The 24031-nt window shown below is 50.8% G+C and overlaps 2 protein-coding genes across 2 annotated transcripts in view; one reads left to right on the forward strand and one right to left on the reverse strand.

Annotated features, from left to right (window-relative positions):
• DDB1 (damage specific DNA binding protein 1) overlaps positions 1-10599 on the reverse strand; it is a 30725-nt gene extending 20126 nt beyond the window's left edge. Inside the window, exons 1-10 of the mRNA XM_065881446.1 lie at positions 10539-10599; positions 9217-9365; positions 8070-8186; positions 7500-7721; positions 5072-5186; positions 4130-4227; positions 3163-3321; positions 2462-2545; positions 1731-1847; positions 1024-1126 (exon numbers count right to left, since the gene is read on the reverse strand). Coding sequence (XP_065737518.1) covers positions 1024-1126; positions 1731-1847; positions 2462-2545; positions 3163-3321; positions 4130-4227; positions 5072-5186; positions 7500-7721; positions 8070-8186; positions 9217-9365; positions 10539-10599 — 1225 coding nt within the window. The remainder of the gene's footprint in view (positions 1-1023; positions 1127-1730; positions 1848-2461; positions 2546-3162; positions 3322-4129; positions 4228-5071; positions 5187-7499; positions 7722-8069; positions 8187-9216; positions 9366-10538) is intronic.
• Positions 10600-10892: 293 nt separating this feature from the next.
• Positions 10893-22687, forward strand: TKFC (triokinase and FMN cyclase). The gene is made up of 18 exons (XM_065881417.1): positions 10893-11174; positions 12335-12450; positions 14415-14604; positions 15555-15665; positions 15740-15921; positions 17206-17284; positions 17585-17674; positions 18451-18485; positions 18562-18646; positions 18739-18828; positions 19452-19568; positions 19908-20027; positions 20200-20337; positions 21120-21226; positions 21331-21434; positions 21547-21580; positions 21684-21770; positions 22130-22687. The coding sequence occupies exons 2-18, from the start codon at positions 12448-12450 to the stop codon at positions 22289-22291; spliced, it is 1734 nt and encodes a 577-aa protein (XP_065737489.1). The 5' UTR covers positions 10893-11174; positions 12335-12447; the 3' UTR covers positions 22292-22687.
• Positions 22688-24031: the final 1344 nt, after the last annotated feature.

Genomic DNA, 24031 nt, shown 5'->3' on the forward strand with positions numbered 1-24031 from the left:
ATGAAAACTACTGATTTCAGAACATTAATTTTATATCCTACCTTAATGAATTCTTATTGCCTGTTAGCTTTTCCGTTGATTCTCTTGAGTTTTGTAGTTTTATGATCTCTTCCTAATTCATAAACCTCTATTTTTTTATTAATATGTTCTCATCCTCTTACTTTTTTATATTCTGAATTACTTTTTTTTAAGATGTGCCTCCTATATACTACTTTGAATTAATTTTTGCCTTATGATCCAATCTGATCATCTTTTTCTTATAACAGGTGAGTTTAGCCCATTTGTTTACTGGTACCAGATATCTGATATATAAGTTACTCACACAGATGTTTGATATCGGTTCTGCTATATTATTTTAGGTTACGTTTACTGTTTGTATATTATAAAAGTCTTTCACTATGTAGTCTTTCTTTGATCTTTTTGATTATTATAGTTCTCTTGGAATTTACAAAGATTTGTACTTTTGTTCTAGAAGTTACCTTTACGTGTACATCTTTCTATGAAATTCTCAGTCTCCTCTCTCTTTACGGATTCTATCAGTTCCCTTATATAAACAACATTAAATTTCACTTGTAATCTTTCTTCCACCATTCCTCTACTCGATTATCCAAGATTTTTTTTTTTTTTCTTTGCGGTACGCGGGCCTCTCACTGTTGTGGCCTCTCCCATTGCGGAGCACAGGCTCCGGACGCGCAGGCTCAGCGGCCATGGCTCACGGGCCCAGCCGCTCCGCGGCATGTGGGATCCTCCTGGACCGGGGCACGAACCCGTGTCCCCTGCATCAGCAGGCGGACTCTCAACCACTGCACCACCAGGGAAGCCCCATTATCCAATTTTGGTCAATATTCTCTTTAAGTTTACTTTGGAACTTTTCAATATATTTAAGCTTCTACCGCTTATTTGGCATTATGAATTTTTTTACTCTTCATTTGATCTGCTCCCCCCCAGAAGTGTCTTCATGACATGTAATGAGGCCAAAGTCACTCAAGTAAGATCTGCATCCTATGTCCACCAAAAGGATACCTTTGATGCCTGGCAAGTCAATGCTGGCATGCTCGTGGATTCCAATTCCATTCCGGATGATCCGCAAAGAGCCTTCCTTGAAAGCCCCAGAGCAAGTGACCAGCTGCAAGTAGAGAAAAGGTTTCTAAATAACCCGCTCCAGACTGGGGCAACTAGACTGATGCTCAGAAAGTAAACAAGCTATACCTAAAACCAAGGACCCTTTGTTGTGGAGCTAGGTTTGAGGATGCAGACTTAGCAGAGGGTGATCTCCAAAGTCTCTCAAATTTATCAAGCAGACACGATATCCTAGTCCAAGAAGCAAAAGGTTCCTACCACTATTCCTAGCAAGCTTGTTTCCACCCTGGGAACCTAGTTTACTGGAAAGAGCACAGGATCTGAAGGCAGACACACCTGCCATTTAGTAGTTATGTAACCTTGGACAAGTTGCTTAATCCTTCTCAGCCTTAAGTTTCCTCACTTCTGAAATGGCCAAGAATCCCTATCTAACACAGTGCTTGTGTGATTATAGATAATGTATGTAAACTGCCTGGCAGACCAAGATAGGCACTCAATAAATGGTAGTTATCCTCACATCATTGGAAATTAGTGAGTGAGGCTCTTAAAAGTTATCTGCAGTGCACACTCCCCATTCTAGCTAAGCAGACCCAGGAGGACACCGTTTGAGTGGGCATACCAACTACCCCTTTCCAGGATGACCCCCTTACCTGTCCCTGCCCCTGCCTCTCCAGGTCCACCACACACATGTCCACAATGGGTCCTAAATTGGTAAAGGTTTCCATGGCCACTACATAGGAGCCTTGTTCATTGCTGTCAACATTGAGCTGAAAAAGAAAGAACAATGCTAGTCCTAGAATGCTCCAGACCCACCCTAAAGAGAGAGTTATCATCCAAAAGAAACTCAACTCTACTAGATCTTCTCATGCTCTAAGAAGATCTTACGGATGCTCTTACGGATGCTTCTTATGCTCTACTGGATGCTTCTAGAAGGGAACTGCTAAGGAACATGGTTATCCTACAGGTGACCCACTAACCAGCCAGGGATTTCTAATCTGGCAACCCATGGATGGATTTCAGAGGAACAGCTAGAAATTAATGTAAAATGTTTGCATGCATTCTTCTGCAGAGAAGGTTCAAATTCTCATATTCTAGAGGGGATCAAATACATTAGACTATGACCTATTTGAAGGTAGAAGCTAGTTCTTGTTCATCGTTGTACCCACAGTACCTAGCACCTTGCCTGGCACATTTGTTGAATGAACATTTAGGACAAAGAGCTAGTCGGGGTAGGATGCTAAATCAACCAAGTAGAAACGTGGATAGCAGGCATATGGATGAACTGAAGAAACTCTGAGAGGTACTAAACACAGAAAGAACTTAATGAAGAAGCAGTGAAGACTGCAAAAAAGAAGCCAGAAAGAAGAAAATGTCTTCTCACCTTCACAAGCTGGGAGTCACCAAGGCGAGACCCGACAAACACAACACCGTTATCAAGGTATGTCAAGCACTCAGCAATAGAGGTCTAAAAGAAAATCAAGGGCATGAAAGACCTGAGAATGGACTTCATGTGGGATCCAGACACCATCCTACCCACCTCTCAGACATGTGCTGAGAAAAATCACACCTGCAGTCATGATTCCCAAAACAATTCTCCATTTCAAATCCCCAGGTCACACTCAACAATCATTCCTAAATCTCTGAAGTTTGTGACTCTTCATTTATCACATCCCTATAGTCAGAAAAATCAATGATTTCTCTTGCAGGTGCCTGCTCCAAATGATCATTGTAATCCCAACAGCTCCAGTCTCCTCAAAATAGCTAGAGACCTCTAGAATTTGCTGCATTGTTCTTAACAATACCTTTGTAGAACGTCCTCCCATAACTGAGTATCAGCCTTAGATTAACCTTTAATTCTACAGTGTATCCTTTTTGTTTCTCTTTTTTTTTAATACTTGAGGTAGTACCCCACTGCCTGTGAGATTCTCTAGAATCTACTCATTCAAAAACCAACTTCCACAGCAGGACTGAGCATTTGTTGCTGGGTGTTAAGTAATGTAATTCCCAGGTGCACTTTGGGACCACACATCTGGGGTCACTAGGCACCTAGGAGAAATGTAGAAGAGTAGGGACAGGGCCTACCTCCCCAAGGAGTTCCACTCGGAGATCCTTGAGGGTAACGGTGCCATCCATCTGTTCCTCCTTCTCCAAAAGCAGCATGAAGAGCCGTCCTTCCATGTCTCCCAGCAGATAGCGGGAGCCATTGGGGTCCACGCGATTGTGACACACAATTGTGCTTTGCTGCCAAGAGGGAGGACACAGTCATTAGAGATAAAGCATCCTCCACAACCAGAGAATAAACCCTAGCAGACCATTCCCTTTACCAAACCCAGCCACTTCATGAGCAAGGAATCCACTCAGCTCACATTACATGTGTGATCAAAAGTGAGAACATTTTATTTATTTTTTTTTTTTGGAGGATGTTTTATTTTGAAGACAATGTTCTGAGGAGCTCAACATACTTTAAATGTTTACTCACATATTATTTTACTGGAAAACAAATACATAAAAGAGGAGGCAGCTATAAGTATTGACTGGACTATGCATGCTACCACAGATTTTGTTATTTAACCTCGCTAATACTCATTACCTCCTACCATGAATGCTACCACAGATTTTGTTATTTATCCTCAAAAAAAAATAAAATTAAGCTTTTAAGCCTTCATTTCTATGACTTGAAATTTGAAGGTGAAATTTTTTGTGACTAATTTTTTAAGTCTATATATAGTATTCACTATATTATTTTACCTGATTTGAGCTCTAAAAACATTAACATTCATTAGAATTCCTGAAATTTTTCCTTTCTTCAAATTGCCCCAGTGAATGGAAAGGATAAACCAAATTTTGATTATTTCTCTCCCTTAGTTAGCAAGCAAGCTCCTTGAAAGCAACACCAAGCCAATCTCTTTGTATTCCCAATGACCAACACAACATCTTATATACATAGTGAATAATGTGACATACCTCTGAACCCCCTTCTGACAAATGGTGGGGAAAAGATGGGGGGGAACAAACAGAAGGAAGAAAAAGGGAAAAGAATGCTGCTCACCTTAATGATGGGAGGGGCAATCGCCAGGTATTTGTCACCGTTGTGATAGGTGATTGATTCCTGTCCAATGATGATGGCGCCTCCAAAAGGCTCTGGGACTGCAGGAGAAAGAGTAGCATTAAAATGCTCAGCATTTGGGACCTGCCAAACCCTGAGGCAGCAAGGGCACTGATCCAGTTATCTCTGAGGCAAACTTGAAGATAATCATTTTTTAGACATCAAAGTCCATGGAATATGATAAGCTTTTTCTGAGATTACTGTCTTAGAAATTGTAGGCTGCCCACTCTGTACTCCTGGTCGTACTTTTATTGCCACTCTTTCGGAGTTTCTGAGATTTTTTTCCTTGTTCCTTAGCTTCATTTCCCCCATTATCAGGGCTACCATATAGAAGAGCCAATTTGCACTTAAGAGTTTTTAAACTTCTCTACTAGGTGAAGCACACAACAGTGCTGGGGGAAGAATATAGGATAAAGAGCAAAGATGCCTGGATTCCAGCCTAGGCTTTGTCAGTGAGGCACAGGCATGGGCAAGTCCCTCGGCCTTGTTTCCTCATCTATGAAATAAAGGAGCCAGATAAAATAAGCTCTATTGGTCCCCTTCAGTTTTTTTTAATTTTTGCCCAACAATAAAATAATGAGACTAACTTCCATATGCCACTCTGCAAATCAATCTCATTGTTTTAGTTAACCCCACCACCCCAAATAAAGGAAAGTTATACTTTTGGGGGAAGGGTAAAAAACAAGACAATCCCAAAGACAAAAATGCAAAAAAACAAAGGGAAGCACATTTTCTACAGATAGGAGACATAAGGGAGAGCTGAACAATGCATGTGCTCAACAGCACTGGAGTGCTGAGATGAAGGGCAGAGAAGGTGAGGAAGGAGCAACAGGGAACTGGCCCAGAAGTGGGGCAGAGGCAAATTTCCTAAATCCCCCAACAAACCTGCAATCACCATGGAAGCTTCAGCTTCTACGTTTTCCTGTTTCCAAGGGCCCTTATTGAACTCCTTCTCTCGGAGAGACACCTCATAGGTTTTTACGTGCCGCCCCTGAGGGTCCTAGGTGAGGAAAGGTAGAACCGTTAGTCCCTATGAAGGGTGCCCTGGGCTGGAGAGGGGCCCTGAAAGGAACAGCATCTGACACTCCTGTCACGCCAGCCTTCCCAACATTATCCATCAGCATGCTAACGGCCACCAGCTGAGCTTCTGATAGTCTGGGCAGACTGTGACTGAGGCTAACTGTTTCTAACAACTGAACCAACAAAGAGATATTTAAAAATTAGAAAAATGAACTTGTCATGCTGTACTAACCACTACAGAGATATAACGTACATATGCGTACATTTGTGAATGTATGTGTACATATATAAAATATATATATATATATATATATATATTCTCTGGTCCTTATCTTCAAGGAACTTATAAAATATCTAAAGAGGAAAAACACATTGAGAAGTGAAACACATCTAACAAATTTTTAAAATTTGTTTGTTACAAGTGAGAACCTACTGTATAGCACACGGAACTCTACTCAATGCTCTGTGGTGACATAAATGGGAAGGAAATCCAAAAAAGAGAGGATATATGTATACGTATAGCTGATTCACTGTGCCATACAGTAGAAACTAACACAACATTGTAAAGCAACTATACTCCAACAAAAAATTTTTTTAATAAAATAAAAATCAATTGCAGTCTAAAACAAAGCTCCGTTTGATACAATTCTCAGATGCATTCTGATAGGGTGACGGTAAAGAACAGAGCGTGCTGCTCCTCTAAAGTTAGTCGAAACCTCCAATCCGGACATTGTCAACACCATCTTCCCCTCCTTTTTTGGAATCATGACTCACTTCAGACCTGGAGCTATCAAAGACACCTTTAAGAGACTAAAAGAGCCGGCATGGGGCCAGTGGAGGATGGCCTCATCAAAGGCCAGACCAAGCTCTAAGAAGTTATGGAAGGAATCCGACAGTATGTTCAGGGAAGGGCCCACATCTTCATCATTGTTACAGCTCCTGAAGCACTCTGCATGACTACCTTTCACATGGATTTTCCTTTTTTTTTTTTTTAAATTTTGGCCATACCACGTGGCTTGACGGATCTCAGTTCCCCTACCAGGGATTGAACCTGGGCCACAGCAGTGAAAGCACTGAATCCTAACCACTAGACCACCAAGGAGCTCCCTCACGTGGTATTTTTCAAATTGACCTTTGGGCACAAAACAGGAGAAAAAATCATTTTTAGTTGATGAAAAGATTTTCCCATCAATGATTAAGGGTAAGACTCAACTTCACGATAAATTCAAGCTGGGGTTTGGATTTGGGCCTCTGAGACACACATATGGAAATGAAGCTCATTCACAACCCACAGCCCTGAGGCTGCACAGAGTCAGCCTTGAATAACCAACATCAATGTTTTAATGACCTGATATTTACAAAACTAAAGAAGTGAGAGAGATTCCAAGTTATTATTTCAGACCTGATATTTAATGTATTGTAAATAAGATTAAACAAACTCTCCTAAGCTGGTTTCAACCTATTCAAATGAACTTTATATCAACCAGCCTCAAAACTACAGCACTTACCGTGACACTAAGAAATATACAAAAATACATCAGTATTTCCAATACTTAACACAGTGTTTAAAAAGTGTTTACATGCCCACACACAGTACTTAAAAGACTTGGACTAAGCTTTCTTCCATCATTTATTCAACCACATGCTAGTGAAATAACCTCATACTGTATGGCCCTTTGTTAAAAGGCTGAGATATTACCAAGATACAAGCATATTAGTCTGGTGCTCTGCCACCCTGCCCCCACCCCACACCCCCTCAACAGATCTAGCCCAGAGAACAGCTGCCCAGGATCAGCTCTACACAAGTTTTAGGCACAGACTAAAATAGAAGTCAAGAGCCAGCGGTCACCAGAAAGTGAGTGCTGATCAAAATGCACCTCTTCTTGGAAGACACATAAAGCATCCCCAAGACATTTTCGCAATGCTTGTAAGGGAATTTCCAGATCATTTCTTTAGAGCTAAGTTTTAATAATCCCCTGGCATGCCAGTAAGAGACAAAGTATAAACTGGGTCACCCTATAAAATCTCCAAGGCCCACAACCAGAGTGTAATCTCAGGATTAAAGCCTGCTACAGGCCCCAGACTGCTTCCTGCCTCCACGATAAGTACTTCTTCTCTCAAGGTGCAACCAAAACCTGACACATATTAATTATATCATTCAAACCATTTCAGGACAAATACATTAAACACTTCTACCTGCCCTACCATGACGTCCAGACATTCTGACTGGCAAAAATGGACTCCCACTGTGCCAAACCATACAGCTTCTCCCTCTCTCCCCCTGCTCCAGTACCTGGTAGACAAAGCAGATGGTAGGTGCTTGGCAACCATATAGGAACTTGACATCAATAACATGCAACTCCTCCAGGCGGATGTTAAAGGCCTTGAGCTCTTTATTGTCCCGGTCTAGTGGAATAACCTTGAAAAGGCCATCATAGAGTCGCAGGCCAATCATTCGGCACTCAGGGTCAATGATGCCAATAATGCCCGTCTCTGAGGGGCGGCCAATTCGGTCCTGAGAAATAAAACTGGGGTTAGGAAAGAACCTCAAACACCTAGAGTAACAGAAAACGCTGGGCACCACCTTCCCAGGATGATTTTAAGAGCGGCAGTAAAACTAGTGGCGTCTTCTTGACATGTCAGGATGCCCAAATGTCAGTGTACGCCTTTTTGCAAAACACTGAATCTCAGTAAATTATGACCTTCTCCCTTGGTCTCTGAGTAAACTACAGAAGTCCTTAGTGTTTTCTCCTTGTTTCTCTGATCACACAGAGGGAGAGCTGCCCCAGCAGTACAATTTTCTTCACCAAATCATGACAACCCTACCTGGAAAACTCTCATCAGCCTGAAGCAGCCACCTCACCTGGACATTGCCATGAGCTCGCGTTATGATGTCAATGCTCTCGCCACTCTGCTTATACTCCAAGATGCAGGCATTGTACTTAGCTGTCAGGATAAACAGTAGGTCCTTGCTCTCCCCCTGGAAACCAACATCATACTATCAAAAGAGGTTTCTTTTGAAAACAGGAATACTTGTCAGGCCTTTACTCATCCTTTAAGCATATTAAATTCTTCAAGAATTGTCTTTTCTCCCTGAAAAAACCCACGGTAAGTATGTAACACACATTAGTTACGCACACACCCTAAGGGTGTGTACAGAAAGGCCAGGACTGAAGCTGGTAAACATCTAGTCCACTTTCATGATTCTTCATCTCTGCTCTACATATAACGTATCCATCTAGTTCCACGTCAGCTAATCTCAATTACTCCATTCAAATTCTGAAAGATGAATGTAACGCCTCCTCTAATCCCCTCCAAGTACTTGGACAAAGACAAAAAAATGTGAACAAAGGAAGCTGAAGTGCACCTATAAAGTCTGTCTTACTTATTAACACAGACCCCAACAAAGTGAGTATTTTGTCCAAAGGGTTATAATTTAAAATTTGAACCCACTGCTTCCCCATCAGATTCACTTACAGATAGAAACGGTCAAATTATAATAACAGTAATAATTGGGTGATGTGTTGACAGTGAATGCTTGTTATGTGCTACGTCCTGTTATTAAATCACTGAATCCTGACAATGACCCAGAGGACTGGATACTGTCATCCCCATTTTGCAGATGGGGAAACAAGGCTCTGAAAGGTTAGATGACAACCAAAATTAGATTTAATAAGGAATAAAGCCAGTACTGCCCTAACTCTAGAGCCTACTCTCTGAATCACTATGATGACCCACAGGATGGTGACCCACATTTGAAACTGCTTTAATATTCCCTTCTAAAAAGTCAACTTGATAAAAAAAAAAAAAAAAAGTCAACTTGGTAAATTTTTCCCTAGCAAATCTCTCCAAGAATATAAATTGAAATCTGCCATTCAAAAAGAGAAGAGTTTCTCTCCTAAGTCTTATTGCACCCATCCTAAGCAAGCAGTGACATCAAACAACGTAAACCCGACTACAACTACTAGTTCTCCCTTTGTTGCTGGACCCAACCAACCCAGAGCACTTACCTTGGGCCTGAAAAGCTCCATGACAGCAATCTTCCCATACATGCCCACCTCTTTGACGGGTCGAAGTCCCTCAGCAGTGACCACATAGATCTCTAATCTCGTATTTTTGGCAATCAACAGGTTCAAGTCTTCAGCTGAAGTAAAGTGTCCTGAAAGAACAGATCCTCTAATTTTTGAAGCCAAAGCACTATCTAAGTGATCCTATCACTTCTACCTAAAACCTCCTGAATTCTCGATTTACCGCACATCTCTCTCCGGTTCCCTCCGTTCACTCCCTTCTCACCAAATCCTCAGAGTCTCACTTCACACATTCGAGAATGCTACTTCCCTCATCAGATTAAGAAACTGGATCGGGCCTAAGAGCAGCATGTCCTTCAACTGCCAATGACTGTGAAAACCCTTCAGATGGCTCTGTGCCCTCCAATTTCACTTTTCCTATCGCAGTCGGCGACTCATACTCTAATTAAGGGATGCTGGAGAAAGTGTTTCTCCCTATTCAGTCCAAATTCGAATTTTCACAAAATCTTTACCAAACAGACTAGATCAAACGAAGAGAATTCTCAGAGCTTTACCTTAAAACCTTGTTTTGTTTGCACCTCTTGCCCTCCCAGCAGTCTACCAAAACCCCATCCACACTCCTTCATAGCCTCCAACTCTCCAACAACAGTTTTCCTTCGGGATCATGATTCGGATTTACATAAAAATACGAGTTTGAGAGCTTCATATTCTGTTGAGAACTTGGTTCAAGATGATTACTGCTGGGTTCTGGACATCTGCGTCCTTAACAATTCTTGCATAAACAAACAAGGCAAACCCAGCACTGGGCTGGGCCATTCCAAACCCTCTTCTCCAACAGCTCCCTCTTGTAAACAACAGCCCCAGGCAAAGCGGACTCCTCTCTTTCGGGTGAGTACGGACATTCCTCACATCCCTCCACCTCCTGCACCTCCCAGGCTCTTGCCCCAAAGTCGCCATCATCACCGCCCCTTCCCCCCTAACCACACGCGGCCAATCTCGCGGCCCAAGCAACACCGCACAAACAACTCACATTCCACTCTCTGTCCCACTGGGCGCGTCCTGTCCTCGAGGCCAAGTGACCTCCGAGAACGAAAGGGGACCCTCAAGAGCAGCTTTTACTCCCCCAAAGGCGTGTGTTGAGGCTGCTTCTTTTAAGCCGTCGGCTGTGGGAGGTCCCTCGGCCGCCAGCGCCTTCCATTCCCTGGGCCCGGTCCTGGCGGCAACCCGGGGGCCGCGGGCTTCCCTAGGCCTCAGTTCCCCCCAGCTCCCTCCCTCACCGGGGTCTCCTGCCCTGGCAGCCTCACCGGTCACGCAGCCGTTCACGGCGGTGGGCTTCTGTGCCGTTACCACGTAGTTGTACGACATGTCGAGGCCTGGGGCAGCCCAGCGGGACTCAGGCGAAACGAAAAAAAGACGGACACCAGCAAAGAGACAGGGAGCCCCCACCCGCGCGCGGCGAACTCCACTGCCGCTGTCTCCGCCCCAGAGACACGTTGCAGGCCAGAGCGGCCGGGGCGCGGGGCATCACGGGACGGGCTCACCTGGCCTCTTGGAGGACTCAAGGCGCCGAGGCGGCCAACCAAGGGAGGCCCCGCCCCCAGAGGCCCCGCCCATCTCCTACCGCCCGAGCTTGGAGTACCCGGATGAGGGCACCCTGTCGGGTCTTTGGGAAGCAGCGGCGGTTCCCGAGGCGGTGGACGCTGGGGAGAGCTGGTTGCGGAGGTGCACCGACGCCTCCTCCTCCTCCTCCTCCGGAGCCGACCCGCCAACCTCATCCCTAGTCCGCGCCCCTCGCCCTTTCCCAGACCCCGTCCACTCCATCTTCCTTGCTCCAGGAGCCCTCGGGGTTGTTACCCCTTCTGGAACCGGAAGGTACTGCAGAGGCCTAGAGAGGGGAGGAAGGTGACATAAATTTGTGCACCTCCCAGACTAGAACCGAGGTTTGTACCTCCCTTCCCCTAGCTTTCCCAGTACCTCTAAACCCAGCCCTGCCCTGACCCTAGATTGACCGATCACTCCGCTTCACCTGGCATGCGCGGGGGGAGGCACTTAGGCTCTCCCCTTTCCCCTTTGAACTTTGTGTTTGTGTTTGAGACTTTGTGTTTCAAGGGCCAAGCAGGCCACTTGCCCAGCACAGTTAGTCCCCCCGTGGCTGTGCAAATTCTGACCTCAAACACAAAACCAAAAATTCCCTGGTGAGAACCTTAGGGCCCCAGGAAAGCAGTCAGCCCTGCAACTTCCAGGCCACTCCACATCAGACAGGCCCTGCAAGGAATAGGAGGAGAGCCACGTGGTGTGAAGCACCTGCTGCAAGGCCACAGAGGAGGCAGCCCCATTTTACAGATGAGGAAGCTGAGCCTCAGGGGAACTGGTTTACCCAAGATCCCCCAGTAAGAGACAGAGCTAGGTGCCGAGGCAGGTGTGGATTCTTTCCACTGCAGACACATGCAGTGAGCCCAAGACCCTGGATGACTCCAAGACACCTCTGAACCTGACTGAACCGAAAGGAGCTAAAACGTCGTTGTGGTTTACTGTGTGGTTTTACGCATCTGGGACTTTCTGCCTTGCTTTAGAGGCATTGAATTATCAGTAGAAAGAACACGGGATTTGTAGAAAAACTAAACATAGGTTTGAGTCCTGGCTCCTAACAGTATGACCTTGGACACATCACCAGAGCTCTCTGGGTCGGTTTCCCAAAAGCAAAATGGAGTCAGACTCAGCCGTCACCTTCCTGGTGTGGTCCCAACACTGACAAGAGCAAGCGTGTGAAGATCTTTATGAATGTATTCACTGCATGCGAGGCCTGTGTAATAGATAAGTTACTCTGTGGGTAACTTTGCCCCTTGGTGATAAGGTGGGCACCACTCGTGAGCGTAAGGCAGCTGTGTGCCCAACGTGGATCAGTCAGTGTTCTGGCAGCCAGGTGCAGGCATGAACCTTGGTCAGCCCCATGCTCTTCTCCATCCCCAGCTCACATTCTAGAGTTTGGACTTGGGTCAAAGTCTGGGGCAGCTCCCTAATTACTAGGGCCCTGAAAGCACGATTGTGCCAGTAGGCTGCAAGTACCTGCAGCAGCTCACGTTGTTACCCCCTCTTGCAGATACTGCTTGTCACCTTCACTGTGCTCAGGCCCGGTGGCACCCACGGGATTGCCCATCCTCCGGCAGCTCAGTGCAAAGGTGTGAACTCAACTTCCTTCAGAGCCTCCCCACCATGGTGAGTCCCCTGAGGGCCAGGGCAGAGGAAGGGCACTCTGGTCTTGGGGCAGTAGGGGTGCCAGCCCTGGGAATGTTGGAGTTCCTTGCTCCCTGACCAAGAGATGCTACTGCCTCCTGAGGTTAAGAGAGAGGGTCATCCTCCGTCTCAGGGCCTGACTTCCCTTCATTTCCCAGCTGGGCCCAGCCAGGCCTGTGGCTGCAGCCTCTGAGTCCCTCCAGGGCCCATCTGCCCCTGGTCTGGGTCATGCCTTTAGATTAGAACATTAACAGTTGCCTACTCTGTAATAGACAGTACGAGTCACAGGAGTCGTGAAGAAGGACCTGGTGCCTCTTCCAGAGCCTTGGGCATGTGTGGGCTTGTGGGATCTACACTCACTGCAGGAGGCTCAGCATGCCCCTGGGCATGCCCCAGGCCCATTCTAGAACTGATCTGGAGGAAAACAGGCCTGGGCAGACCTGGGTTCAAATTTCAGCCTACCACCAACCAGCTATGTGACGTTCTACCAAAGACTTGACCTCTCTGAGCCTCTTTCCTCATCTGCATTTTAAAAGGTGAGATGTTGATCAGAACAGCGTCCTAGGGGCCTCCCATAGTTGCCTGGTCGACTTTTCTTTCTTTTTCCATCCCCTCAGGCCACTGGGAACCAAGGATGGCACTGGACCCCAAGCCCTCCTCTAGCTCTGGTTCGGGAATGGTTGCAAATCCCAGGCAGGATAGACTGTCAGGGATGGCAAGGGAGCACGTTCTTGGAGGGTGGTGGTGCTGGAGACTGGGCTTGGAATTGAGACCCACTCTCAACTTCATTGCGTATTCCAGTCCCTGGCAGGCTCTGAGAGCCACAAGCCTGTGCCCTTCCTAGGACAGGACCTCTGCCACTCTCAGCCTCCCTTCAGCCCCTGGGGAGAGCAGCATGATAAGGCCAAAATGGAACCAGCTTTGGGGCCAGGTGGACCGGGTCACTTGCTGGCTGTGTGACCTTGGGCAAAGTCATGTAAATCTGCCTGTTTCTTCACTGGGCTAATTTTCCTCCATAGGGTTGTTGGAAGATTAAACGAGATGTGCTTAAAAGCACTTAGAACAAGGTGTGGCTCACAGTCACTGCTCTGGCCCCCCGCCGGACCCAGGAAAGGCCAACGTTTGCATGAAGGAATGGAGTTCTGGCAGGCTTGGGGAAGGGGCCTCCGGGAAAGCTCAGCTGCAGGCTTCCCCCAGGCCACCAGGCGATGCTGGTAGCCTGGCCCTCTCTGACCCTATTGGGCACCAGTTTCGCTGTTTGGGACAAAGGCGGGAGCTGCACACAGTCTACGGACTTCATTCAGCTAGCTCCAGCTTTTCAGAGCTGGTTGAAGAAGGGAGTAGCTCCTTTGCATTCAGTTTTTTGCTATATAGCGGGCATATACTCTAGTTATTAAATCCCTATTTTGAAGAGGAAGCAGATGGGTGTGGGCCCTGTCTGGCCCCCTCCCCTGGCACAGGAGCACCAACCTGGGGCTTCTCCTCCTTTGACAGAAGGCTGTTGGGCCCCAGTTTTAAATTTTATTTTACTTTATTTTTATGTTTTTGCCGCACCGTGCGGCATGCAGGATCTTAGTTCCCTGACCAGGGATTGAACCCACGTCCCCTGCAGTGGAAGCTCGGAGTCTTACCCACTGGACCGCCAGGGAAGTCCCCCAACTTCATTAATTTTTTTATACTCGGAACTCCAGTTACCCCATTTTCTTTGTATCAAAGTCATTCTGCAGGATAAATTTAAGCCATGAATTAGTTACTGAATAAGAAGTTGCAAAATAAGAAATCATGGGAACATCCACCTTATAAAAAGATGCCTAATTCAAGGAACCACTGTTGCCTGGAGTTGCTGGGTGGGTGTGGGCTGGGGTGTGAGTCATAGCGACGTGGCTGGGCCCGATGGGGCTGCCCTGCCAACTCTACCAGAACCTCGTCCCGCTCCTCTCCCACAGACCTCCAAGAAGCTAGTGAACTCGGTGGCAGGCTGTGCCGATGACGCCCTTGCTGGCCTGGTGGCCTGCAACCCCAACCTGCAGCTCCTGCAAGGCCACCGTGTGGCCCTCCGCTCTGACCTGGATAGTCTCAAGGGCCAGGTGGCACTACTGTCGGGTGGGGGCTCTGGCCATGAGCCCGCCCATGCCGGTGAGCACCCTGGGCCAGAGGTGGCAGTGGGCTCTGGGCAGAGTGGACGGGGGGCTCCTGGGAGATCTTTGGTTCTGTTAGGTTCAGGACAGAGCCTGGCCCAGAGTCAGGAGCCCAGTCCTGGCTCTGGCTCGCCCACTCCCTTGAGCTGTGATCTGGGGCCAGTCGTGGCCTCTCTCAGTCTCTACATCTGTAAAAGCACAAGGTGGGGCCAAATGACCTCTCAGGCCTTTCCAGCTCTGATAGTCGGTGATTCCGTGAATCCTCCTGGCCTCCCAGGCCCAGCTGACCTGCCGTCCCCTTCTCCATGAAGCCTGCCTGACTTTTCCAGCCTAGCGCAGTATTCCTCTTCCCACCGTACATTTTCACATTCAACATGGACAGTCCTGGATTGTTTCATGTTTGGTGCCAGGCATGTGAACTCTCCATGAGAGCTTGGGGATGGGGGCATGGGGAGGAGTAGGGACCAGGCTTTGTATCCTCTGTATGCTTTCCTGTTTCTCTCTGGCAAATTCATCCATCCACTCAGCAAACATTCATGAGCACCTGTTGTGTGCCTGGCACTGTCTGGCCACTAGGGGCGCAAAAGTGACCCAGACAGACAAGGCGCCTGCCCTCATGGAGCTTCTATTCTCCTTTGGGGAGGAGAAACCAGGTAAACACATAAGTGAAAGAGATCATTCCAGAGCATGTAAGTGAGGTAGTGAAGACAGGAGAGCAGGCTAAAGGGACAGCGAGTAGCTGGACATGGGTGAGTGACTACTTCAGTTGGGAGGTCGGGGAAGGCCTCTCCAAGGAGGTGATAGATCTGGGGAGAGCAGCGCAGGTACTCTTCTGCACCAAGTGCACAGTAGGGCTCACCAAACCATGAAGCCCAGGAGCGTGGGGAGCCCCAGGGATTGCAGGCACAGGTCGCCACCCAACATCCTCTCCCCACCTCTCTGTCTCAGGTTTCATAGGGAAGGGGATGCTGACAGGGGTCATTGCGGGAGCCGTGTTCACCTCCCCAGCAGTGGGCAGCATCCTGGCGGCCATCAGGGCAGTGGCCCAGGTGGGCACAGGTAAGCCTGGCATGCGGGAGGGGCCGCTGTGGGGAGCGCGAGTGCTGATGGGGCCCTACCGACTGCTCCCGCAGTGGGGACCCTCCTCATCGTGAAGAACTACACTGGGGATCGGCTCAACTTTGGCCTGGCCCGGGAGCAGGCCCGGGCGGAGGGCATCCCTGTGGAGATGGTGGTCATCGGGGATGACAGCGCCTTCACCGTCCTGAAGAAGGCAGGCAAGCGTGGGCTCTGTGGCACAGTGCTCATACACAAGGTGAGGGTCCCCTCCTGGGACACCACTGGCCAGCCCGTCCCAGCCCTCTCTCTCCAGACAGCACCTGGTGCTGGACCTTTCCAGCCATCTATCCCACCCCCCCAGGAAGCCACTCCTTCCCCAGCGCTCCCTGATCCAGGAGGGCCCCACCGTCCCCAAAACCACGTCCACCCGGATCCAGGCATTCATCGTCCCGGCCCCTTCCCTGCCCTTCCCCACCTGCAACCATCGCCCCGTCCTGGTGACCCTGCTCCCCAGCGCCTCCAAACACACATCCTCCTCCAAGCCCTGCCCTTCCTGTCTCAGCCTCGCTTCAGTGCTCACCTGCTCGCGCCCAGGTGGCTGCAGCTGCCTCCTCAGCCGGCTCCCCTGCCTGCTTCCTGCCCGCCCCCCGTCTCTTCCCCACACCACCCCACAGGTGTCTTTCAAAAATGTGTATCTGACCAGGTTGTTCCCCTACAGAAAGCCCCCCAGGGTTCCCAGAGTCAACCCAGGCTCCTCGGTCAGGCGCCCACCACACTCGTGCCCCTCCTCCCTCAAGTTCCTCTTCCATCATCCCTGTGCTCCCCTCATGCTCCATTAACACCAGTTCTCTGTACCACTGGGCTATGGCTCACCTCTGGGGCCTTGCTGCTGCTGAGTCGTTGGCCTCGAAAATCCTTTCCCTGTCCAACCCCCCTTTGGCCTGGCTGTGTCCTACTATTCTGTGGAGGCCCACCTCTGACGTCTCTCTCTCTGGGAGGTTTTCCCTCCCACCACACCAAGCACGCTATGGCCCCCCCTCAGTGTTCCCATAACACCTGTCCATCATCCGATTTGCCACCTCACGTGAAATGCTCAGTTTGTGTTGTCTCTTTCCCCAACCCCTTCCCAGACCGAGTTCCTTCAAGGTAGGGACTGTGACTTAGACACCTTTGTTCCCCTTTTCAGCATATACTAGACACTTGGCAAAAAAGTGGGTAGGTGGGTAAAGTGAGCCACGGTGTATATGCCATGGAGAAAAAACTGTAGGCTAGGAATTGGGAAACTAGCCACCAACTGACTGTGTGACACTGGACAAATCATCTCCCCTCTCTGGGCCCATCTCTCCATTTGTAAAGTTCCTCTGGCTCTGGGATTCTTGAATATTCCTGGCAGGTGCCCTAAGTGTGGCGGGCCAGGTTGATGTGGCAGGACGAAGAGATTCCCTCTTCCCAAATAGAAGTTCAGCCCCAGCCAGTCTTCTGCCCTCTAGTGGTACAGTGACTCCTTTCCCGTCGGGGGCCTATCTCTGTGTGGGTGCAGGTGGCGGGCGCCCTGGCTGAGGCAGGTGCGGGGCTGGAGGAGATCACAGATCGGGTGAGCGAGGTCGCCAAGGCCATGGGTGAGTGCCGGCCCAGGGCTCGGGGAGGAGGCGGGGGAGGTCGAGGCCCCCCCTTGGACCAGGAGCAGGTTCCCGGCAGCAGCACAGGAGGCCTCCCAAGCCACACCCCAGGGGCTGAGGGAGGGTCTCCCTGCGGGAGCTCCTGAGAACAGCAGCCTTGGGTCCCCAGAGGCAGGTTTCTCTTCCATCACTGAGATGAAGAGTCTGACAGCTTGTCTCGGTGAAGAGGCTCCCGAGGCACTGCTGCTGCCTGACGCCGAGAGCACAGCGGTCGTCCCTTTCATACCTCATTTCTCTTAGGAACCCTGGGAGTGAGCTTGTCCTCCTGCAGTGTGCCGGGTTCCAAACCCACCTTTGAGCTCTCAGCCGATGAGGTGGAGCTGGGCCTGGGTAAGCTTGTGACCTCCGCCCCCTCCCCGGTCTAGCCATGCCTGCTCCCTGGGTTTTTCCCTGTCTTCTGCCCTGGGAACCATGTACCTGGTCCTTCTGCTCACGTGGAGCTGTGCCCTAGGGGGTCTTAGTATTTTTAAGTGGGTGCATGAGGCCCTTCTGGCCCAACGTGCCTGATTTCTACCAGCTTTGCCCTCCACACACAGGGCTGTGGCCACAGGGGCTCTGTGCCTTGCCCACCTCCTTGCCTGCACTCCCACCATTCTCAGGTACCCCTGCCCCTGCCAAGATGCAACCCCTCTTTCAAGAGCCGTTCAGAGGCCACCCCAGCTGCAAAACCTTCCCTCTTCCTCTGCTGTGCTTCCCAAGTGATGGGCAGAGGCCTTAGCTGGCCTCTGTGACTGCCTGTAGTTCAGCTACTTAACTAGTTAAAAGTTAAGGGGACTTCCCTGGCGGTCCAGTGGTTAGCGCTCCACGCTTCCAATGCAGGGGGCGCGGGTTCGATCCCTGGTCGGGGAACTAGGATCCCACATGCTGCACGGGGCAGCAAAAAAAAAAAAAAAAAATTAGAAAAAAAAAAAGTAAAGTTCTGGCTCTCTCCACCACCAAGCCAGAGATGGTGTATTTTTCATTATTTTGTCGGTTTCCCCCCAGCCCACACTCCCCACGTCCACGTGCCTAGCCTGGTGCTGAGCACTTAGAAAATCCTTGACCAGACCATACTGAGCGAATCCCCAGGCCCCGAGCAGGTCAGCAGTGCTTGCATCTATCCACAGGGATCCACGGGGAGGCTGGCGTGCACCGGATAAAGGTATGTGGACTTCCCGGCGAAGGTTGGCCCAAGACCAGGGCCCCCAACGCAGCTCACTCCCGGCTCCCTCTGCCAGATGGCGACCGCCGACGAGATTGTGGCGCTCATGCTGGACCACATGACGAGCTCCTCCAACGTGTCCCACGTGCCTGTGCGGTCTGGTGAGGGGGCTGTCACACTGTCTCCCAGCCTTTCCTCCCCCTCTGGGAATGGGGCCCAGAGAGTCTCACCTAGGTGTCGTGTCTGCCCACAGGCTCCTCAGTGGTGCTGATGGTCAACAACCTGGGTGGCCTGTCATTCCTGGAACTGGGCATCATAGCCGAAGCCGCCGTCCGCTCTCTGGGTGAGCCCCACACTGAAGGGGACCTCCTGACCCCCAGAGCTTCTTCCTTCCAACCCTTTGAAGCTGGATGTAAGAAAAGCAGCTGAGATAGGGTCTTGCAATGGTCCAGAGCATGGGCTGTACGCGTTTGTCAAGCCCGAGTTAGACAACGGTCCCTCTGCCGCTTACTTGCTGGGTGCCTTGAGCCTGTTTCCTTGTCTGTAGAGAGGGGGTAATAATAGTACCTGCCTTATAGGGTTGTTGTGCGGATGAAATGGGATTAAACGTTATGTAACACACTTAACACAGCACTTGGGACGTGGTAAGAACGCGGTAACTGAGACTACTTATCTGCCGCTGTAGAAGGACACCTCCAGGGAATGTGTCATTCAGGGCATCACTGAGGGATGCCCCAAGGAAATCTGACCGGCTCCCTGCTGACCTCAGAGCCCCAACTCCCAAAGTTCTTGTTTTTCTCCTACTCTATTTCTTTCTCTGACGCTCTGGGGGTGAGTGCCCGTCCTTCCCTCCTTTTCTCACACACTCCCACGCTCTGGTACTGCAGAGGGCTTCTCTGACGCTCTGGGGGTGAGTGCCCGTCCTTCCCTCCTTTTCTCACACACTCCCACGCTCTGGCACTGCAGAGGGCCGAGGGGTGAAGATTGCTCGCGCCCTGGTGGGCACCTTCATGTCGGCCCTGGATATGCCTGGCATTTCTCTCACTCTTCTGCTGGTGGATGAGCCCCTGCTGAAACTGATAGGTGAGACCTGGAAGCTGGGGTCAGCGAAGCCAGGGGCCCCTGGAGCTGCAAGGAGCCAAGGGGACTTGGAGAGACCCCCTCAGGGCTGACCATGACAATCAGGACCCTGTGGGGAGGCCCTTTCTGGCTTCCCCAGCCTTCTCCAGCTCTCACTTGACTGTGAAGGAGTGGGTATTAGGATCCTCCCCCCGGGACCCTCCCCTTTCCCTTGTACACAGTAGGCACTCAGTACTTGCTTGTTGCGGTGGAGGGGACTGGGCCACCAGGTGGGGGGTCCAGGCCCCACTCGATCCCTGGCCGGCCAGCCTGTCTCTAAGAGAGTCATCCTGCTGTCCCTAGATGCTGAGACCACCGCCTCGGCCTGGCCTAACGTGGCCAAGGTCTCGGTGACTGGGCGGAAGCGGTGCCGGGCTGCCCCCGCCAAGCCCCTGGAGGCCCCTGATTCCACTGCTGCAGGAGGTACAAGCCATGCTGTTGGGGAAGGTGGCCCCGGGCTTTGGCCTGAGGCCTAAAGGGTGCAGGGAGTGCAGAGGGGCGTGGAGGGGCCCTGGCACCCATACCTCCCACATGGGTCACGTTTGGCTGTGAGAAGGGCCAGGCAGGCCTCCTTCCCACTGTCCTCCGTCTCCAGGCGCAGCCTCGAAGCAGATGGTGCTTGTGTTGGAGCGGGTGTGCGCCACCCTTCTGGGCCTGGAGGAACGTCTGAACGCCCTGGACCGCGCTGCCGGCGACGGGGACTGTGGCACCACCCACAGCTGCGCTGCCAGAGGTTGGTGCCAGGACCCACCTGCGGCAGCAGAGGGGGTGGTGTGGCACACTGATGGTGACATTTTGGCATTTCACGAACCAGAAGGATTTCAAAAACATCTGGAGTGCTCACGTGGGGTTGGCAACTTTTATTTTGCCAAGAGAGGTCGTTCACAAAACGTAGCATCCCTTTCACCTGTTTTCATAAAGGGACACTTCTAACACTACAAATGTAGGAAGGTTGTTATCGCAGAATAAAACGTAATATTTTACAGTGAATACAAACTTTAGATTATTCTAAAGGGAAACTCATTCTGTTCTTATTTTTCTCAGCCGAACCAGACTAGGGAAAAGTTCTTAATTATCCAGCATCGTTGAATCAAGAAAAAAGTATTTAGTGCCAACCACAGGTCAGGTGCTGCCCTCGACTCTATGGATAAAATAGCGAGCAAAGCAGATTAAAATCACTGCCCTCGTGGCTTATGTTGTGGTAGGAGAGACAAACCGTGATCAAGGTAAATCAGTAAAAGACAAAAAAAAAAAAAAAAAAAAAGAAGCAGGAACGCGAGGAAGCATCATCACCTGCTGGGTGACCGTCGAGGTCCCTGTCCCTGACCTGTTCCCAGCCCTCTCCAGACTGCAGCGGGATATAGAGGGAGCCTGGGAGTCTCTTCATGTTGGTTCCCTCAGCCCCTCCCAGCACCCATTCCTTCCGGCTGGCAGCGAGGCCTGGGTACTTGGTTGGAATCCAGGCAGATGGCAGGGTGGGTCTCTGAATTCCTCACCATCCCTCTCTGCCTTCAGCGATTCAGGGGTGGCTGAAGGAGGGCCCACCCCCTGCCAGCCCTGCCCAGCTACTCTCCAAATTGGCCCTCCTGCTACTGGAGAAGATGGGAGGCTCATCCGGGGCGGTGAGTGCCGGCAGCCCCCGGGGGCAGAGGGCTGACATGGACGGGTCCTGGGTTGGCCGAGGCCTGGGCCAGCCCCGTGTGCTCAGCATCCTGGCCCTCCCCAGCTCTATGGCCTTTTCCTGACTGCAGCGGCCCAGCCGCTCAAGGCCAAGACTGACCTTCCAGCCTGGTCCGCTGCCATGGATGCCGGCCTGGAGGCCATGCAGAAGTGAGCCAGGGACCTGGGCCTTAGACGGGGGTGGGCTGGGGGAGGTGGTTGATGCCACCCACCCCCAAAGTGATTCCCTGCAGGGAGCCTCATTTGTTCTCTTCCCTGCCAGGTATGGAAAGGCTGCCCCAGGGGATAGGACTATGGTATGTATCTGGCCCAGCCCTTCCCCCTTTTGAGCGTAGAAGCCCTGAAGGCTACCCTCAGTGGCAGGGCCTGTCCTCAGCCCCTCTCCTTCACCTTGTCCAGCTGGATTCTCTGTGGGCAGCAGGACAGGAGCTCCAAGCCTGGAAGAGCCCAGGGGCTAATCTCCAAATCCTGAGCAAGGCAGTCAAGGTGAGTGAGGCTGGGCCCAGCCACCCAGGGAGGCAGACTGAGAACCACCAGGCTCCCATCTCCATGTGGCCTTGAACAAGTTGACATCCTTTCTGTACCTCAGTTTTCTTCTTTACAAATGGAGGAGAGCACCTGCCTCAGAGGGTTGCTGTGGGACTGAAAAGATATGTAGGGCGCCCACACAGGGTCTGGGACATAGCAGGCCCTGGGCGAATGGTGGCCCCTTGCCTTGCTAGCAGTGTGTGGGATGTGACCTCTCCACCCTGGTGTCAGTGCTGGGACAGAAGGGGCCAGGGTCCATGGCAGGAGGGAAGCCTGGTGGCTGCTTCTTGAACCTGCTCCACACCCCCACCCCTCAGAGTGCGGAAGCCGCCGCCGAGGCCACCAGGAACATGGAAGCTGGAGCTGGACGAGCCAGTTACATCAGCTCTGCGCGCCTGGATCAGCCAGACCCCGGGGCGGTGGCGGCCGCGGCCATTCTCCGTGCTGTCCTGGAGGTCTTGCAGAGCCAGGATGCATGAACGCCTTGCCGGGCCTCAGGGCCTCACTCACTGCTCTGCCCAGCCGCTGCTGTCACGTACTTGTACCTTAGAACTGTCGCCCTCCCACGCCTCTCGCCCTCGGGCCCTGTCTTCTGAGTTCAGTAGGAATTCCTCAACCAGCCTGCAGAATTCCTCCACTGTAGAAACTGCAGGCCCAGAGTGGGTCACTGACCTCTCCCTCTTCAGGGAAGGGGGAGTCCTAGGGTCACCCGGCTCTGCCCCCAGCCAGTTCTGAGCTTCGATGATAAGGCTTTTCCCTAGGTGGCGGCACAACCTTTAACTGGCAACCCTCATTTGGTTTTAAGACTCCCTGTGAAAGGTCTTCTGCTCCTGAACTGAGTGTGAAAAAGCAAGCCAGTAAACCACATTGAAGCAAAAGAGCTGCTACTTCCTCTAAGGGACCTTTATCTAAGCGTGTGAACAAGTGGGCCCACTACCGCCCCCGACTAAGACCTCACCCCACCACTGAAATGCTCATCTCCCATCTCCTCCTGCCTGAGACCCAAAGGCAGGGTCTGTGCAGCTGGGCCAAGTCCACTGGGATCCCCATTCCTGTGCTTCCCGTGCACACACACCACACCTGATGGGTGTGCTTTTCTCAGCACTAAACTAACAGAATTCACTGATTCTTCAGGAATCAAATGGGCAAGTGGGTCTCCAAAAGGAAAAGAAATCACCATATTCTAAGGCTCAGCGGTAGAACAGAAACTGCCCAGGCCAGCCCATGGGTCTCTCTAGAGCCATCGCTGACGGCCCCTGGGAGAGCAGGAGGGGCTGCTGAGTCTATGTGGTGTGTGGTGGAGACCGCACAGCGCACACCTGGCCCGTACTTGGCGCAGGGGGGCAGTTAAAGGCACTGGCATGGATTCACTTTAGACATAGATGTGACTTTGAATCCTGGTTCTGCTTCAGACTAGCTACATAAACTCAGGCCTATTATTTAGCCTCTTAGAATCTGTAAAATCCGAACGGTGCCCACCTCATGGGCACGTGGAAAGGATTCAAATGAACTGGTGAAGATAATGGCCTCAGCAGCCCAGGGGCTTACTCACTGGGAGTTACCAGTATCACGGATACATGCATCCAACTCCTTGAGTCGTCTGCTCTACCACCAGGTGGCCTCAGCTCATCACACTTGGAAGGGGGCCACCCCTTACTTTGCCCAAACTTGGCTGCAGGCTTCCTCAGCCCCTCGGCTTCCCTTTTTCTGCCCAGGGTCCCCTGTCCATCAGCCACACCACAGGTCCCTGACCACAAGGCACAGTTACCAGTGTGCACAGATGTACACACCCAGCAGCTGGGAAGGAAACTGGCATCAGACACCTGGGCTGTGGATCCCAACTCTGCCACTTCCTGGCTGGGTGACCTTGGGACAAGTCACTTACCCTTTTTGAGTGTTGTGTTTCAGACTATGAAGTAGGAAACATCTCCTTCCTTGTAAGATAATCAAGTGCTCAAGGGCCATTCACTAGTAAAGACACGCTCACGAACCAGGAGTCACATGTGATCCTAAGAAGACAGTCATGTGGTTCTCTGGTGTCTTCAGGTCTGCCCATTTCCGGGTCTGAGGGTCAGAACTAGCCCGAGGCTTTCGCAAGTTGCCCAGAGCTCACTTAACCACAGTATCATTTCAGCACAGAAGGCTTTGATTCTTAAAAACACATTTAATGAAAATCAAGCTTCACAAGTGAAATGCCTACCCATGTGCAAAGAGGGGGA

This window comes from Phocoena phocoena, chromosome 8, assembly GCF_963924675.1.
Source record: "Phocoena phocoena chromosome 8, mPhoPho1.1, whole genome shotgun sequence".
Classification (NCBI taxonomy): Eukaryota; Metazoa; Chordata; class Mammalia; order Artiodactyla; family Phocoenidae; genus Phocoena; species Phocoena phocoena.

What these genes read in the sequence shown, in the direction of transcription:
- TKFC (XM_065881417.1), top strand. An exon ending in CGAGGTCGCCAAGGCCATGG is followed by an intron (nt 17,285 to 17,584) that starts GTGAGTGCCGGC and finishes CATTTCTCTTAG; the next exon opens with GAACCCTGGGAGTGAGCTTG. An exon ending in CCCCAGGGGATAGGACTATG is followed by an intron (nt 21,581 to 21,683) that starts GTATGTATCTGG and finishes CACCTTGTCCAG; the next exon opens with CTGGATTCTCTGTGGGCAGC.